The sequence below is a fragment of the Impatiens glandulifera genome, chromosome 4 (genome assembly GCF_907164915.1).
Source record: "Impatiens glandulifera chromosome 4, dImpGla2.1, whole genome shotgun sequence".
NCBI lineage: Eukaryota > Viridiplantae > Streptophyta > Magnoliopsida > Ericales > Balsaminaceae > Impatiens > Impatiens glandulifera.
The window spans coordinates 58,146,901-58,166,039 of NC_061865.1; the positions used below are offsets into that span (position 1 = coordinate 58,146,901).

Genomic DNA, 19,139 nt, shown 5'->3' on the forward strand with positions numbered 1-19,139 from the left:
TACGAGTTTACAATTAGAAAACGATTTTACGTAAACTCTCGATTTTGACAGCCTTGTTCCCTCTCTCAATCATTTCTCATATATATTATAGACTCTCTTTTATGAAATGAGAATTATAATAATAAATTAATAATTTATCTCTTTGTATAAAATATACCTATAACATTTCATATATAATAAAAATATTATATTTTCTATCCTATTTAAAAAAAGGAGTGATAGAGTGAGGGAATTTGGTGAGGGAATGACTTGACATCATCTTTGGTTGAAAGATAATTATTTAATTTTTTCAGCTAATAAAATTATGCCAAGTCATTCCCTTACCAAATTCCCTAACCTAATCATTTCTATTAAAAAAAAATATCTCTCCAATTTATTTCTAATTATATAATATTACATATTTTATTTTAAATATAAATATTTATATAAATAATATTTTTACCATATTTTTCCTAATTAAAAACTAAAAAAAACTTTTCTCTTTAATAATTTATATTTTTATATATATTCATATCTTTTTCTCATTTTTATTTTTATATATAATATTTGTTGAGTAAGGATAATTTGTTGATTAATATAATAAATAACTAATGTGATTTTTTCTTATTAATTCTATATAAATATATTATATATATAAATATATTTTATATTATTTTTTCAATAATCATATAATTTATATGTTTGTCTCATTAATATAATTATTTTATATTAAAAAATAAATTAAGAGATAAATATTTTTAATCAGGATAAGAGATATAATTATTTTTATTATGTAAGAAATATAATATATATATATATATAATTATAATTAGGAGATAATATATATATTAAGAAAATTAAATAAATAAATTATTTTAATATGTTAAGTTCTTGGAGTTTAGAGTCTAACTGGGATTTAGGATTTATAATTATTAGAAAAGAAAATATTTATATATATTTATATTTATTGAGAGATGAAATATTTATAAAAAATTAATTTAAAGATATTTTGTCAATATATTTTCATCTTGTCGCCGCGTGAAATACATGTTTATACAACCTTCTACTTATTACTAATCTCTTTCAATCTCATTTTAGTCTATCAATATATTCTTGATTTTCTAATAAAAATGTCTTTAATGGGGGAGGAGAGGGGTGTTCTACCGATAAGGACGATTTAAAGGTCGTCGATGTAAAGAGTTCTCTCAAATGAGATGTTCCTTTGCCGCCTCTCATTATCCCCTCACATATTGTTAAGGGAGTTAATTAAGTGGAAGAAAGAGTTAACCTTGATTTTTTTATGTTCAAATCTCACGTTAAATAACTCGTAAAATGGACAGATTGTCATTATTTATTGACGAATCTTGAAACGTAATTATATAAATATATAGGTGGTGTCGCACAATGCACACATGTACTACTTGAACATAAACGAGTTCCTAGACCTATTCACATTAAAGAAGGCAAAAATGTGAGTCTTTTATATTCGTATGTGTAAAATCTTTTTTTTTAAATGGATAGTCAGTATATTACTTTCAAGTTAAGCATCAAATGTCCTCAACATAATCGTAAGAAATTGTATGCAATTAAAATTTTCGTCTGAAAAATACGTTTTTTTGAATTTTAAATATCTTTCTAGTATTTTGAAATAGTTTAACCCGTCTTCATTTTTTACTCATTGATGATAGTTGAATTCAAATTAATTATAGTACAAGCCTAACCTAATATTAAATTAACTAAACTTTATAAAAAAAATGTTTATAAATGAATTTTGACATATAGAAATTGACTAAACTTCCATTTTATTAATTTGTTTTTTAACTTTTGAAATCTATTAAAAATATAGAATTTTTTTATTAAATAATTTAATTTAATGAGATAATAGCATTGACCAAATGCTATAACAAAAAGGACCTTAATGTTTAAATTGGAAGTCTATCCTTTAAACATTCTTTTTATAAATATGTAAAAGATGAATATGTAAAATCAATTTTTGGATGATGAGAATCTAAATATAAGCTTTTAATAATAACAACTATTTAGATTATAAAAATCTGCTATTCTCTTTTCACTTTAAATAGGCCTTCTTCTCATTTGGTAGGCAAAAGAAGTTAATATATTATTATCATTTAACATGAATAAATTGGTTTGTCTTGTATTATTGTTAGTTTTTTTTATTCTAGGTAAGTTTATTATTTCTCCTAATAAGGCTCTATCGAAAATATCATAATGAAAATTTTAATTTGTTATTTTTTCAGAGGAGGATAATGGATCAATAAGGTTAGTTGAGGCGAAATTTTGCAAAATTCCAAGCAAAAGTTTTCAAGGCGCATGTTTCTTTTATAATTGGAATTGTAATGATAGTTGCACTAGAGATGGCTACGTTTTCGGAGCATGTGGCAGTACTCTTAACCTCAAATGCATTTGTTACAAAAATTGTTAGTCTCCATCAATTCTTTTTCCTATCATGTAACATCCCAATTACTTCCTATAAGTAATTATAATAAAATATTTTGATTATATAAGATATAGTTTTGAAAAATAAGTTAAGGATCTACACAGTATTTCAAATAATAAACAAAAAAAACTCAACTTTAGAAAAATCCAAAATTTAAATTCATAAAAATAAAATTAATAAAAAAATATTTAAATTAGAAACACAGTTTAAGATTTATTTAAGACTTATTTATTATCATAAAAAACAAATTAAAATACTATATATACTTGAGAAGAAGAATTTTAAAAACTGACTTAAAATTTAAATAAAAAATATTAATTAATTAGTTGTATAAGAATTAATCAAACATTATTTACTCCTTTCTTTCTCATGTTTCAATATATGTATTCTTATTTAGTCAATTTAAACTATGAAATAAACTAAAATCTTTTTATTTACCTTCTAGTACATTTATCAATCAATGATATTAAAATTCATTTATCTTTTTATTATAAATTATTTTTTATTTATATTAAGATTTTTTCTTTTTAAAACCTATTTTTTAAAATTTTATACCAAACAAAATTTTATTAAAGTATAATTAAAATTGGTAAATATAATTATAAATCTTAAAAGTTTAATATCATATATTTTAACTAGTTTAAGAGTTTATTTAAAATTGAATTCAATAATTTTATTTTATTTTTGTAAGATTCTATAATTTTAAGAATTAAATTGAAATTTAAAATGTGTTAGTGAGTTGTATTAAAATTTGAAATTAAAAAGAAAAATTACAAACAAAATAAAATGTCTTTACCTCCCAACTATTTTTTTTATTTATTTTTTAAATAATAAAGTTTTTAAAATCAAACCGAAATTTTATCGAAAAAAAGGAGCGCGAGCGCGAGCGAGCCAAAATGAAAGGTTGATACGGGAGAGGGGGTCGGATCGTCTACTTCACTGGTCCTTTTTATCTTCCTCCCCATCTTCTGTAAATCTTACACGTGGTAAAATCATTACCGTTTAATAAATAATTTGCTGTGTTCTAATTTTCTTCTTGAATTCCCTCTCTCTTCTCAAATATATATAATATTGTATTATTTATTTTGTTAGATATTAAAATTTAATAATTAAAAAAATATATATCTCACTATATATATATATAATCAATTTAAAAATTGAATTTGAACAAATAAATATTTTTAAATTTATTAATATATATAAAATTAAAATATATTTTAAAATAACATTTTATAAATTAACACTCTAATAAAATATTTAAAAAAAATATATAATTGGTAAGTAAATTAAAAAAATCATCCAAACTTTTCAAGTTCAAAATTTGAGCGTTTTGAAATCGAACCAATACACCGAAGCCTAAAAACTAGGCAATCAAAATCAAATTTTCAATTCCATCACTTTTCAATAATCATATCACTCATTTTATTAATCAAAATACTAAAATACCATTTATTTTAAAATATTATTTTTATTTTTATTTTTATTTATCAATACCTTTAAAAATTTTTTACAAAAAATAATCACCACCTCCTCAAAATCATTATCAACAATTATTTTTTCTCCCTATAATTTTTTAAAAATCAATCCAAACCGGGCCTAAGAAATTAGGCTGGTGTAACATTAATAATGATCAGAAATTAAAATTAAAACTTTATCTATTAGTAGAAGAGAATTAGTTCACCATTATAATAAAATTTCAAATATAAAAAAAAATGTTCTAAATTTTATGAACTTTGTCTATCTTAAATAATGTCTTCATTATTTTCTTAGTAAAATTATTCACATTTTTAAAAAAATATAATTTAATAAAAATCATAATTCAAGTTTCACTAATATAGATTAGAAAGATTATTAGAACTAAAAGGATTACATATTTTAGAACTAAAAAGATGATTAATTGCATGTATTACCGCAAAGTATACTAATAATATTTATAGATTAAAAAAAGTATAATTAACATTGCTAGCTTATTAGGCGAGGTATACTAAGATTATTTTATTACTAATTTGACCTAATTACAAAATGATTAAAAATTATTATTATATTAATGATGTGATTTTTTTACATAATATATTTGAAGAATACATAATTTTTAATATTTGTTTGATCAAACTATTTTTTATTTTGAATATTTCATTAAACCATTGTGTATATTTTTAAAAGAATGATACTAATTATTGTTATGACTAACAAAAATTGAGAAATTATATCAAACATGTTGTTAATTTAAAAGTGGAAATTGTTTTATCCCTATGTAAATGTATTATTTGTATATTAAAAAAGATAAAAAAAAATTTAAAGTAAAATATTATTATTATATATATATATATACTATAGTTAGAATTTATTGAATTTGATTAAGTAAAAATAATTAAAGTTAAAAGAAAGAGAGGAGACGGAAGAGATATAAATTTACTATTAATACTTTTTATTATAAATAAAAGGTCTTGATAATTGTGTCAGAATCATATACAATATAAAAGAGATATTTTTATAAATTTTAATATTTCACTAGTTATATTTTGGTTACAAATCTTCTATGTTTTAATTTTTAAATTTAGTGATTGATATGAATATTTTATAAAATAATAAGAAACTTATCTTGTGTAGGAAACTGAATTTTATATTAATAATGATAAAGTAATTAGAATTAAAACTTTATTTACTCTAGTATTAGGAGGGAATTAGTTCCCACCATTATAATGTGATTTCAAATAGAAGAAGAATATTTTAATTTTTATGAATTTTATGAACTTTATTTGCACATTAAAAATAACATTTTCTAATTATTTTCATAAGATAATTTTTAATGTTTAAAAAGATATAACAAATAAACTTAATCTAAAAAAAATCATAATTCAATTTTTACTAATATAGATTAGAAAATTATTAAAATTAAAAAGATAATTACATCTAATACTGATTTATACTTGGAATACTTTCAAAATAAATAAAAATATAATAAAATAATTGTTAATGTTCAAAAAGATATAACAAATGAACATAATCTAAAAAAAATCATAATTAATTTTTTATTAGATTTTTTTTTAAAATTAAAAATATAATTAAATTTAGTATTGATTTATACTCAGAATAAATGAAAACCTAATATAATATTTTATTTTGTTATACAAGTGTATAATTACGATCTTGCTACATACTAATTTGATACTAGTTATAATATGATTGAAAATTATATTTTATTTTGTTATAAACACAAACACGACTTTGTTACCATTTTGGGCTAATTACAAAGTAATTAAAAATAATGATTATTTTGGTGCCAGTGATTTCTTTTGAAATAATATATTAGAAAAATAAATAAATGACAATTTATAATGTTTATTGGATCAAACAACCATAAATAAATTTTGACTTTATATTTTACATATTTCAAAATCCTAACTTTTATTTTACTATTTAATATATTTTTAAAGGATCGTCTTAATTAATGTCATAACGAATAAAGATTAAGCAATATTATTTGTATGAAAAAACAAAAAATATAAATATAAATATTTATATTTAAATTTATAAAAATTTGTAAAATAGATATAGAGAGATGGGGGAGAGCAAGAGGTTAGATAATCAAAATAAAGGGTGCAGATATTGCCACGTGTCAGTATCATAAATAATGGAAGAGGAGACGAAGGAACTTGTGAAAGAGACGATCCCGACCCGAGAGAGGGGTAACTGGTGATTTATCGCAAAATAGAAGGGTTAATTCGTCAAATTGCTGGCTAAGATAAACCCTAGAAACTTTCTCTCTCCTTGGCCGTTTCATGTTCGATGTGATAAATCTATTTCTCGCCCTTTCATCTTCTCTTCACGGTGATCACTAAATTGGATCTACAACAAGATCGCTTCTCTGACGAATCGAAACTCTATTACGCGGCCTCGAAACTACTGAACTGGTAATGATTCCGATCATCGCTAATTTTCTATGCTTTTTCATCCTTTATCTTCTCGATCTTCTTATCCTTCGCTATAAACGGAACTTAGTTTTGATCGATTTGAGGCAAAATACAGGCGTAAGGAACCTATTTATCAATTTTTATCATAATAATCTCTACCTCGCATCTTCTTGAAGAATTACTGTGTAATCTGAAATATACACAAAAAATGCCTTTACATTGACCTTAAGAGTCTTCTCTAACGAAAGGAGTAGCTTCCATGAATGAAATTGTTTGTAGATGCTCGTATGTGTCTAGTGAATAATTGTGTTTTGTATGAAATTGCGGTTGCAGATCATTTCTTATATGAATAAAGTATGTTTCGTATCTTTGAATTCAAAATGCAATGGAATTTTAACGATTTTCTGTATATGTTCTAATTCTAATATTTGCTGATGATTCAAAGTTTGGCTTATTTTCAACTGTTAAGAAGATTTTGAACACAAATTCCTTGAACTTCTCTTTGTTAGGGTTAAGAATTCCAAAGTTTGGCTCATTCCAATGGTGTTTTAATGAGTCTCTATACATGTTCTAATTCTAATATTTGTTGATGATTCAAAGTTTGGCTTATTTTGAACTGTTCAGAAAATTTTGATTACAAATTCCTTCAACTTCTCTTTGTTAGGGTTAAGAATTCCAAAGTTTTGCTCATTACAATGGGATTTTGATGTGTCTCTATACATGTTCTAATTCTAATACTTGTGGATGATTCAAAGTTTGGCTCATTTTCAACTGTTAAGAAAATTTTGAATACAAATTCTTTGAACTTCTCTTTGTTAGGGTTAAGAATTCCAAAGTTTGGCTCATTCCAATGGGATTTTGATGAGTCTCTATGCATGTTCTAATTGTAATACTTGCCTATGATTCAAAGTTTGACTCATTTTCATCTGTTAAGAAAATTTGATTCCAAATTCCTGTAACTTCTCTTTGGGGTTAAGAATTCCAATATTTGGCTCATTCCAATGGATATTAATGAGTCTCTATATCTGTTTTTAATTCTAATATTCACTGAACGATTCAAAGCTGGGCTCATTTTCAGTTGTTAAGAAAACTTAGATTCTAAAAATTCCTTTTATTTCTGATGCTAATTGATATTTTTCATGGCTTATGCTTTCCAGATTGTTGAAACTGCTGCCCAAAATCCGATTATCTATAGTTGGTTGATCTGAAATGCCCGAAGAAAGAAATAATGGTAATGCAAAAGCTACAAATGGAAAGCCAGCAGTTGGGGCTAGTGCTTATGCTATTAATCTCGAAAGCTTTAGCAATCGGTTAAAGATGTTATATAAACACTGGAATGACTACAAGAGTGACCTATGGGGTGATTCTGATGTTCTTGCGATAGCAACTCCTCCACCATCTGAAGACCTTCGATACTTAAAATCGTCTGCTCTCAACATTTGGTTGCTTGGTTATGAATTCCCCGATACTATTATGGTATTCATGAAGAAGGAAATCCATTTCCTATGCAGCCAGAAGAAATCCTCTTTACTTGAAGGCATTAAAAAGGCGTCGAAGGATTCTGTTGGTGCCGAGGTTATCATGCATGTGAAGTCCAAAACCGACGATGGAACCAAATTAATGGATTCCATATTCAGCACGGTTCATGCTCTGTCGAAATCAGAAGGTCGAGATACTCCTATTGTTGGTTACATTGCGAGAGAGTTGCCAGAAGGGAATTTGTTGGAACTTTGGACGAAAAAACTGAACAGTGCAAATTTTCAACTGAATGATATATCGAATGGATTCTCCGATCTGTTTGCAGTTAAGGACAGCGTTGAGATTACTAATGTGAAGAAAGCTGCTTACTTGACGTCATCAGTTATGAAGCATTTTGTAGTTCCCAAGATTGAGAAGGTTATCGATGAGGAGAAGAAGGTTTCACATTCTTCGTTGATGGACGACACAGAGAAAGTCATACTCGAGCCTTCGAAGATCAATGTGAAGCTGAAGGCGGAAAACATTGATATCTGTTATCCTCCAATTTTTCAAAGTGGAGGAGAATTCGATCTGAAACCGAGCGCCTCGAGCAACGACGACAATCTTTACTATGACTCCACAAGTGTCATCATATGCGCCATTGGATCCCGTTACAACAGCTACTGTTCGAATGTGGCGAGAACTTATCTGTTTGATGCGAATGCTATGCAGATCAAAGCTTACGAAGTCCTCCTTAAGGCTCAAGAAGCTTCTATAGCTGCGTTGAAACCAGGGAACAAGGCCAGTGCAGCTTTCCAAGCCGCTATTTCCATAGTGGAAAAAGATGCTCCTGAATTTTTACCAAATTTGACAAAATCAGCTGGAATCGGGATGGGCCTCGAGTTTCGTGAGTCGGGTCTTAGTCTGAATGCGAAGAACGACCGTGTGTTGAAGCCGGGGATGATTTTCAATGTTTCCCTCGGTTTACAGAACTTGGAAACGGAAACAAAGAATTCGAAGACCAAGAAGTTTTCCTTATTGCTAGCCGACACTGTTGTCGTTGCTGGCGACAGTTCCCAGGTGATGACTTCGTTGTGTTCGAAATCCCTCAAGGACGTCTCGTACTCGTTCAACGAAGACGACGAAGAAGAAGAACAACAGCCGAAAGTCAAAACAAACGTAAACGCCTCCAAATCATCGTTACCTTCGAAGGCGACTCTCAGGTCGGTTAATAATGAGATGTCGAAAGAGGAATTACGAAGGCAGCATCAAGCCGAACTTGCGCGTCAGAAGAACGAGGAAACTGCCAGGAGGCTGGCAGGAGCCGGGTCGGGCTTAGGTAATAGCCGTGGCTCCGACCGGCCTTCTGGCGAGTTGGTTTCTTACAAGAACGTGAACGATATACCGCCTCCGAGGGACTTCATGATTCAGATTGACCAGAAGAATGAAGCGATTCTGTTACCGATTCAAGGAAGCATGGTCCCGTTTCATGTCGCGATGGTGAAGAGTGTTTCCAGCCAGCAGGAATCTCATCGTAACTGCTACATCAGGATTATGTTCAACGTCCCTGGAACTCCTTTCAGTCCACACGACGCCAACACCATTAAATTCCAGAGTAATATTTACGTTAGGGAGGCGTATTTCCGATGTAAGGATCCGAGGCATTTAAGTGACGTGGTGCAGCAGATTAAAACTCTACGCAGGCAGGTGACTTCTAGAGAATCCGAGAAAGCCGAGAGGGCGACGTTAGTCAGTCAGGAGAAGCTTCAGCTAGCCGGAGCCAAATTTAAACCGATAAGGCTGTCTGATCTATGGATCCGCCCTGTTTTTGGAGGGCGGGGGAGGAAACTGAGCGGGACTCTTGAAGCGCATGCGAATGGGTTTCGATACTCGACATCGAGATCGGATGAACGTGTCGATATCATGTACGTAAATGTGAAACACGCATTTTTTCAGCCTGCGGAAAAGGAGATGGTGACTCTGCTTCACTTCCATCTGCACAACCACATAATGGTTGGAAACAAGAAGACAAAAGACGTACAGTTCTTTGTCGAAGTGATAGAAGTCGTGCAGACACTCGGGAGTAGTAAGAGGTCGGCTTACGATCCAGACGAGATTGAGGAAGAACAAAGAGAGAGGGATCGGAAGAATAAAATCAACACCGACTTCCAAAACTTCGTTAACAGAACAAACGAGCTGTGGGGACAGCCCCAGTTCAAAGGTCTCGATTTGGAATTCGACCAGCCTTTCAGAGACCTCGGTTTCAACGGTGTCCCCCACAAGTCTTCGGCTTTCGTGGTCCCCACCTCGAGCTGTCTCGTCGAGCTGATAGAGACGCCGTTTGTAGTCATCACTTTGAATGAGATCGAGATCGTTAACCTGGAGAGAGTTGGCCTCGGGCAGAAGAATTTTGACATGACGATCGTCTTCAAGGATTTCAAACGAGACGTTTTTCGCATTGACTCAATCCCTTCAACTTCCCTCGACGGGATCAAGGAATGGCTGGACACGACTGATTTGAAATACTACGAGAGTAGGCTGAATCTGAACTGGCGGCCGATTCTGAAGACAATAACCGAGGACCCGGAGAAGTTCATAGAGGACGGTGGGTGGGAGTTTCTGAACATGGAGGCTTCAGATTCAGATTCTGAGAACTCCCAGGAGTCAGACCACGGATATGAACCCTCGGATGGGCAATCTGATCAGTCTGAATCTGAAGATGAGGATGATAGTGAGGAATCGTTGGTGGAGTCTGACGAGGAGGAAGAGGAAGAAGACTCCGACGAGGGATCGGAGGAGGATAAGGGTAAGACGTGGGAGGAGTTGGAGAAGGAGGCGAGTAAAGCCGATAGAGAGAAAGGAGCCGAGTCGGATAGCGAAGAGGAGAGGAAACGGAGGAAGATTAAGACTTCGTTTGGGAAAGCTAGGGTTCCGGACAGGAGGAGTAATACTAGTAATCATCATCGAGGCGGAGGGAGCGGAGGCGGAATGGCGAAAAGACCTAAATTCAGATAAGCACAGGTATTATACTACTTACTCTTGATTATTAGTGTATAATCTTTGTTCTTGGTTGTTATTAGGATTATTTGAAAATGGAATATTTGATAGTTTTAGGATGAATTGTTAGAACCTGATGTGGATTTATTTGGGATTATTTTCAGATAAGAGGAGGCTGCAGCTAAAAGATTAAAAAAGCCACTACATGTATTATCATCTATAGATTATTATGAAATCTGGTTTTTGTCTAACTATGGTTGTAGTGTTGTTTTCATCTTTTAGACTATTTAGCATTTTAGCAATTGTGGAGGTTTATTTTGGAATATTATTATTAATAGGAGAAATTATTATAACTTTGATTTTGTGAATTTATTACTTTGTTATTGTTTGAGCATTTTCTAAAACAAAAATCTTTTTGGGTTATGTTTTGTTCTTGATGTATGTTTTATATTTGCTTATTTGATATATAAGGTTATTGATTATTTGGATAATAATCTTATTTGGTAATATATATATATATATATATATATAAAAGCAATTTTTACCCAAAATGCTTGGTACTTTATATATGTTTTAATGTAGGAGAATTATGGTATTTTAATCTTGATTTTGTAGAATAATTTTTATCTATAAATTTTGCAAGAGATTAAACAAATTTTCTTAAAATTATTCATTTAAAATTTGAGTATTTTTTTAGAATTGAGTGAATTGTCAGATTTAAAATTTGAGTATTTTTTTAGAATTGAGTGAATTGTCAGATTTAAAGTAAATATTTAATTTTACATGTTTATTATTTTGATTTTATAATTTTATAAAAATAAAATGAATTTATATACTTATTAATTTGTATTTAAATTGGCCACAAACATTATAAATAGAAAACCCACAATAAACTTGAAAAAAAGGAAAAAAAAAAGAGTAGTTTTTCTATCGCCTCTGGAAGTTTAGTTTCTCTATGAAGAATGCAAACAGAGCAGCGAAAACAACAGGGAATGCAATTAGAAGAACTCCAGTTATTGGTAAGCGATCGTAGCGAAAACCGAAATAATCTCGAAGGAAACTCTCGACACTTTTCGATTCTCCGAATACTTGGATTGTCTTCTTCATATCGCCATATTGCGAAGTAAGCATTGCTTCTAGCGACCAAGACGTCGGAGTTATGTAATAGCACCAAATCCACCACTTGGGTATTTCCTACAATTGCCAAACCGGAATCGCAATTTAACAACGAATGTTTCAAATTTTGTTTTTTAGAATTCAGAAAGTGTTACGTACCGGTTGAGGAATGAGGAATCCCGCGAACAAGTTTAGTAACGTGTAGAAGGATGATTGTAGGATCGAGGCGAAAGGAAAACTTGGCGTGATTGCAATGAGAAGCATCCCGAGATATGTGAAGTATAACAAGGTGCAAAACATTGAGTAGAAGTACCAAAACACTTTGTTGGCCGACCAATAGAATCCGATCATTGGATATGTGATTATCGCAAACACGATAGCTTGTGCTAATAGATAAGGTATCTCAATCGCGACTTGTGCAAGTGCATAAGCCCAAGGACCGTACATTCCGGCGAATTTTTCGCGATACAAGACCGATCTCTCCATCGATACGTAGGGTAAAACCGACGAAGAATTGTTAAATCCCAAAAATAGACAAGCTGTGTACATTGCACCAAGCATGTTGAAAAGACTTTGTTGATCATCTCTATCAAGCAAAAAATAAAAAAGACAAGTCATTTAAAGGCTCTACTTATTGTTGAAGAGATTTCATTCTTTACTTACATTTTCTTCCCTTGATCCCAATACAATAACCCGAAAAGGAACGACGCGAATAAAAGGTATATCGATCGGTTCAAGTTGTATGAAGGGCTTCTCCAATACGATAAATATTGTTTCCAAAGACATGATTTGAATTGTCCCCACCCGTTCTGCGAAAACCGTGTTGCAAAGTGCAAATCTTTTGACCCCGGTGTCGGCTTACTCAACATTTTAACCATCCCTTTGTTGGTCCTAAGGCAAAAGAAGCAAATCCTTGATTAATTAGACTATAGAAAATAATGTCTAATAAATCAATTTTAAGTTTTTATGTAACAAATTTTGTGACAAGTTGTATATATTATAAGGCGACTTACTCAAATAAAGAAGAAGTTCGATAAATTTGTGCAAAATCAATATGAAGTTCGGCTTCCGACGACGTCGAAGTGACCTCTAGCATCCACGTGGCTGGATTGTAATTATTTCTAATTTTTGGCACACCAGGAATACTCTGGTCGAAATAAAATAACAGTTGGTTAATTAATTACAACCAAATATCAATAGGGCAACAAATGTTTTTTTTTGATAGAACTAACCTCAAAGTATTTGATTATACTACTAGAGTGGGGACCAAGTGGTCCGGAGTAGATAATGTGTCCACCTACTTTCAATAGAACTAGCTCATCGAACGCTTCAAATATGTCGATGCTCGGTTGGTGAATTGTGCATACAATCGTTCGACCGGTGTTAGCCACGTTTTTAACTGCTCGCATCACGATTGCAGCCGCTCTAGCATCCAAACCGGTTGTTGGTTCATCCATAAAGATTATAGAAGGATTAGCGACGAGTTCCACCGCAATTGTGAGCCTCTTACGTTGTTCGGTTGACAAACCGCTAACACCTTGAATTCCGACTAAGGAATCTTTAATCTGGTTGAGCTCTATTGTCTCGAGTACTTCTTTTACAAAGCTCTATAACACGAAAAACAAACCATATGAAAAAAGGGTATTTTTTTTTGTTGTTTTTGTGTACGAGGCTTACGAGTTTATTTCTTGAATCGATATTAGGATGCAACCGAAGCCAAGCGGAGTAGATGACGGATTCTTCTACGGTTATTTGAGGAGAATGAATGTCATTTTGTTCACAATAACCGGATATTCTAGCAAATGTTGAGTGAACTTTACGATATCCTCCAACCGTGATTTCTCCCTCGATCACACCACTCGTTTTCCTTCCCGCGAGAACGTCCATAAGCGTCGTCTTACCCGCTCCACTCACCCCCATAAGCGCGGTTAGCACGCCCGGTCTAAATGCCCCGGTAATATTGTGGAGAAGTTGAAGTCTTTTCTCGGAAAAACCTCTTTCTTTCATTGCCTAACATGAGCAAAAATATGTTGTAATGCATATGCATGAACAAATAAAATTTTATCTTCCAAACCAATAGAAAACTAATACATAACTATATTATCTTTAAAATATCAAGATATATAAAGATTTTATAAATAATAATTTATTTTGTTTGGGCTTAAGCCGACAAAGACAAAAACACATACATAAATCCGTCCCTAAACATATACAACTTAAGATCGAAAGGAATTTACCGGAGGAGGCTCGACGTAGTATTGCACTTCTTCAAATACTATATTAAGAGGTTCAAAAGGTAAAACCATCCCACCTGAAATAAAAAAAAATTGATATTTTTAACACAATCATCTTCGAAATGAACCATTTAAAAAAAAGAAAAACTACTTTTACGATCATCGGATGGTTCTTTATGATTCACTTCATCCTCGGGGTCTTCAACGGGAGACAACCTATCGCTCGAAATGATAGCGCGAGTTCCGGGGGCTAATGTTGTATATTATTCTAAACCGGATTAGTATATACATTTCTATAACCATAAATTAACCTAGTATATTAACCAAACTTACGTTTCAAGAAGGATAAGGCCAATGTAAAGCCTATGGTAAAAAGAAGTGTAAAACCAAGTAAAGCACCAAATGATATCCAAAAGAAATAACCATGAAATTGTAAGCCACGGCTTCTAAGAGTTTCTTGCCCAATTGTAACATTCCCCAATGAATCCTGACATGGGTAAATGTAAAAATGTGAAAAAAAAAACTCAATTTACTTGTCAAAGTAATACACAATTTTTTTTACCTCACATAAAATATTATTTTTAAAAGTTCAACAACATTTGATGTAACACTAGTAAGCAAGATAAGTTTCTTCAATCAAAAGAAAAAAACATACAATTTGCCATCTTGGAGCAAGGAATTCATTCAAGGCAATACCGATCTCAGCGTAAGTCAATGGTGAAATCCAAAATGCCCACCCCAACCAACTCGGCATGGCGTCTGCAAAATAGAAAAGACATTTCTAAATCATCGAGAAAAAACTCGAAAAAAAACCCTAGAAACCCTACTTACTCTTAGGAATGACGAAACCACTAAACAAGAAAACAAACAAAACAACGAGCGTGCCAACAATTGCCGAATTGACCATAGTCCGACAAACCGAAGCCGTAAACCTAAACATAGATGTCGCGGCCGAATGAAGACCGAAAAGCAAAAGGAATTGACGAAAGAACCTCTCCGGCTCAGGACTATATCCGATAACATAATATGTTAGAACCGTCCATATAAAAGATTGCAAAACCGAAAGAGGAACCTTAAGAATAGTGGCCGGAATCGCGTATGCCCAACCGGGATAAAAATACAAATCTCTTTGTTTATAAAACGCAGGAAGCCTTCCAATTGTTAACGATAATTCGGGAAATCCATCAAAGAATATGATTATAAGACCATAAAACAAAGCACCCATGTAATAATTCGCATGAACAATGTCGACTTTCATCCTTGTTCGTATAAAAACTGTCATCGTCACAAACGCGATAACCACAAGCTGCGTCGTTTTAAAGACATAAACAAACGAGTTCCTCCTCATGAGAAGAACTTCCCTCAACATACAAGCTTTAAAAAGCTCCCATTTCGATAGTGAATACTTTCTAAAAGAAATCGCCTTATCTTCAACACATCTCGGGAACGCGATTTTCATCGTGTTCCCAATCTTTTCCCCGTTAACAGAACCCTTGAATCTTTGAACAAAAGCGTCGACAGAAACGTAACTATAACTTTGATCATTTCTATACCAATATTTTCCTTGATCCTTTCTCGATATAACTTCTTGGAGATAATCAGCTACTCCTTTCCTTTCAGGGCATTTAAAACCCGATTCTTCAAAAAATTCAACGATTTGATCGCGGGGACCTTGATAAACAATCTTCCCTTCGGCCATCAAGATAATGTCATCAAAGAGATCAAAGGTTTCTGGCGCCGGCTGGAGAAGCGCCACTAATACGGTTGCGTCGGTAATATGAGCTAGCTGTTGAAGACAAACGACAATTTGGTATGTGGTGGAGCTATCTAAACCGTTGGATATTTCGTCCATGAAAAGAGCTTTTGTCGGGCCAACTATCATCTCGCCAGTTGTTAATCTTTTCTTTTGGCCGCCGGAGATTCCTCTCCTCATGGCGTCTCCGACTAAGGTGTCGCCGCATATGTCGATTCCGAGAATCTGAATGATTATTGAGATTATGATGTTGGAGAAATTAAGAAAGATGATAAACATGTTTATTAATTTTAAGATTAATTTACTTTTAAGATATAGTCTGTTTGGAGATTAGTTTTTTGTCCTTCAATTGCAACTGCTTTCATAAATGTGTCTAAATCTGGATCAGGAAGAATTCCAGCTTCTTTCTCTCTTCTTATCACTTCAGATATTATTTCTGCATCAAAATCATTAGCGACGAATGGTCGGATTAGCGACACAAGAAGAGCGACGATTTTAATATCCGTCGGAAATGTATATAAATAGCGACGGATAATCGCTTTTAGTCCTTTCTGTATACTAATGAGTGTAGGATTTTATTATTTTTTTAAATGATCAATGATTAGGGAAAAATAAAAGTAATTTAAGAAAGTCGATAATAAATGAAAAAAGAGACATGAATTTTAAGAGTTTATTATATTTTGTAATTATTAAGGTGAAAAGTGTTTATTTTTTGTTTTACAAATAAAAGACTCCCTCGGTTTTTATGATCCTTCGACTAAATATCAAATATGGATTTGGATTTAAATTTGAATGTGGGTTTTGCGTTAGGATCCTTACATGGGTTTAAGTTAAGATTAAGTAGGGACTATGGAAACATTTTTTTTTGGAGTTGAGTTTGTCCTGAAAAATGTTAATAATTTTTTTCTTATTATTTAGTATTTCATACCATTTTTTATCATAACTTAATTAGACACGTATTCATAATTGACGAAGTTTTCTTGTCTAAACTCAGACCCATATTTAGACTCAAACCTAATTCATGAATCAAATGGGCATAATTGAAATTATATAATTACATATTATTTACAAGAACCATCTCAAAGTGAGTAAATATACCTGCCCGATTTCCAATCCCTTGGCAACAAGCCGAAAAATCAAGAGTCTCTCTAACGGTGATCTCGGGTATGTGAAGGTCTGTTTGACTTATATAAGCAGATGTTTTTTGCGGAACAAACTCATTAAGTTTGTACCCGTTATATGAAATGTCGCCAGTTACCTATTGAAAATAACAAGAATTTAAAACCATGTTACAAAACCCTAATTGTAATCAAGAAAAAAACATTTTTTTTTAAAAATGCATGACCTTAAGAGACTTGCTTAGGTTCCCAGAAAGTGCTTTCAATAAGGTTGTTTTCCCACAGCCTGGAGGACCAAGCAATAATGTCATCCTGCAATTAGAGATCAAATATTAAAACACCAATGCTTCTAATTTTTCGAAATTAATCAATCAAACACAACTCAACAAAAACCTTCCGGGTTTAATGACACCACTCAGATCATCGAGAATAGTTATTGTTGTGGCTCTCGATTTTAGACCTGGTAATTGTGTACATCCCTATAGATCAATCGAAAATCCAAAATTCAACGTGAGTACAAGAGTGTTACAATAGAACAATCTGGATAATTAGAAATTCGGGAATTCTTACCGAAACCATGCTCTTTAGGGAGTTCCATAGAGTTGGGAGGGGTTTCCCTTTTACTATTTCACACTCAGCTTTAACTTGCAGATTTTCGTATCTCACTTCAATCGTCGGTAATTGAACGCCAACTCTGTATTGATGATTTAAATAAAAAAAGTTTTGTTTGTAATCGTAATTATATGAAGTCAATCTTATTGAGCATGAATTGTATAATGTAAATCATATTTAGCGACGATATGTAGTAAATAAATATTTGTAGCAACAATTTAAAGAATGTAAAACTTTTTAGCGACGATTATAAAAAGTGTATTATTTTTGTGTTATAAAAAGTTTAAGATTTTTGGGCGACTTCATATGCAAAGTGAACTTTTAGTAAAGACTTAGAGCTGGTTAAGGTTATTTTGATTATTTATAAATAATCTAAATAAATTAATAATATTTTCAACCATTAACGCACAATTATTTTAAATAAATATATACCAACCCATTAATTTAAATAGCAAATTCAAGTGTCCATAAAGTCAAAAAAAATAAAACTCAATTGTTTATTAACTTATTAAAAAAATTCCAAGCAGACATTTTGCTTTCTTAATAATAAAATTATAAAAAATAAAAAAGTGATAATTTTAGTTATTGTTTGATTTCAATTTATTTATTCAGATTTTCTTTCTAAAAATCCAAGATCAAATTAAAAAGCTCTTATAGAAAGTGATTTGTATTTAACAATGATTTATATAATAAAGTGATAATGTTTAGCGACGATTTATACAAAATGATAATCTTTAGCGACATATATCTTGCGGCGATTTAAAAAGATTTAATATTATTAGCGACGATTTACAGAAGAAACTTACTTGTCTATACGTTTCCTCAGTTTTTGCAACAAGTGAAGATTATCATGCTCAATGTGTTTGATCAGCTTCTCAATGATCAAACGCCTTTCTCCAAGATTGAGCTTTCTAACATCGATCACCCGTTTGACATTTTCGTCGTTTTGTTCAAACAACGATGATCTCAACCGTTCAAACGTAGGCAATCTATCAATGGCAGCCCATTCTAATGCGAGTTCTTCGTCTGTAATTACATCGTTTCTTGTCGAACTCAAACCAGAATTGATTCGTAAGCTTGAAGTGTGGTGGCGGAACGAGGCTCTAAGACTCCTTCCAAGCTCGGAAAGCTCAATTCCTAACGATTCTATATCGTCATTACCCACCAATTGAGCCATGGAGGACGATTAATTTGGTTGTATAGATTTGATCAATGAAAAATCATGTTTATATAATATATGGTTGATGTCATGTCTTTGCTCAAGTTCATAAACAATTATGAGGTAAGAGATTACATCATCAATTGGATGTTAAGTTATCAAAATGAACTTGAACAATGTGGATGAATCACACCTTAATTAATGATTCATTTTTTTATGTCTATTAGAGTTGACATTAAGATATCCTAATTTATTTGTTAGATATTTTAATTTTTAGAAATTATAATTTATTATAAATAACAGAAAATACAATGATATTATAAGATTACTTTAGATTGAGC

General features: G+C 31.4%; 1 protein-coding gene and 1 pseudogene across 1 annotated transcript; one reads left to right on the top strand and one right to left on the bottom strand.

Moving 5' to 3' along the window:
- Positions 1–6,193: 6,193 nt before the first annotated feature.
- Positions 6,194–11,174, top strand: LOC124936553 (FACT complex subunit SPT16-like). Its single transcript, XM_047477058.1, has 3 exons — positions 6,194–6,351; positions 7,509–10,830; positions 10,971–11,174. The coding sequence occupies exon 2, from the start codon at positions 7,561–7,563 to the stop codon at positions 10,822–10,824; it is 3,264 nt and encodes a 1,087-aa protein (XP_047333014.1). The 5' UTR covers positions 6,194–6,351; positions 7,509–7,560; the 3' UTR covers positions 10,825–10,830; positions 10,971–11,174.
- A 559-nt stretch (positions 11,175–11,733) lies between these two features.
- Positions 11,734–18,816, bottom strand: LOC124935533 (annotated as a pseudogene).
- Between the last annotated feature and the right edge of the window lie 323 nt (positions 18,817–19,139).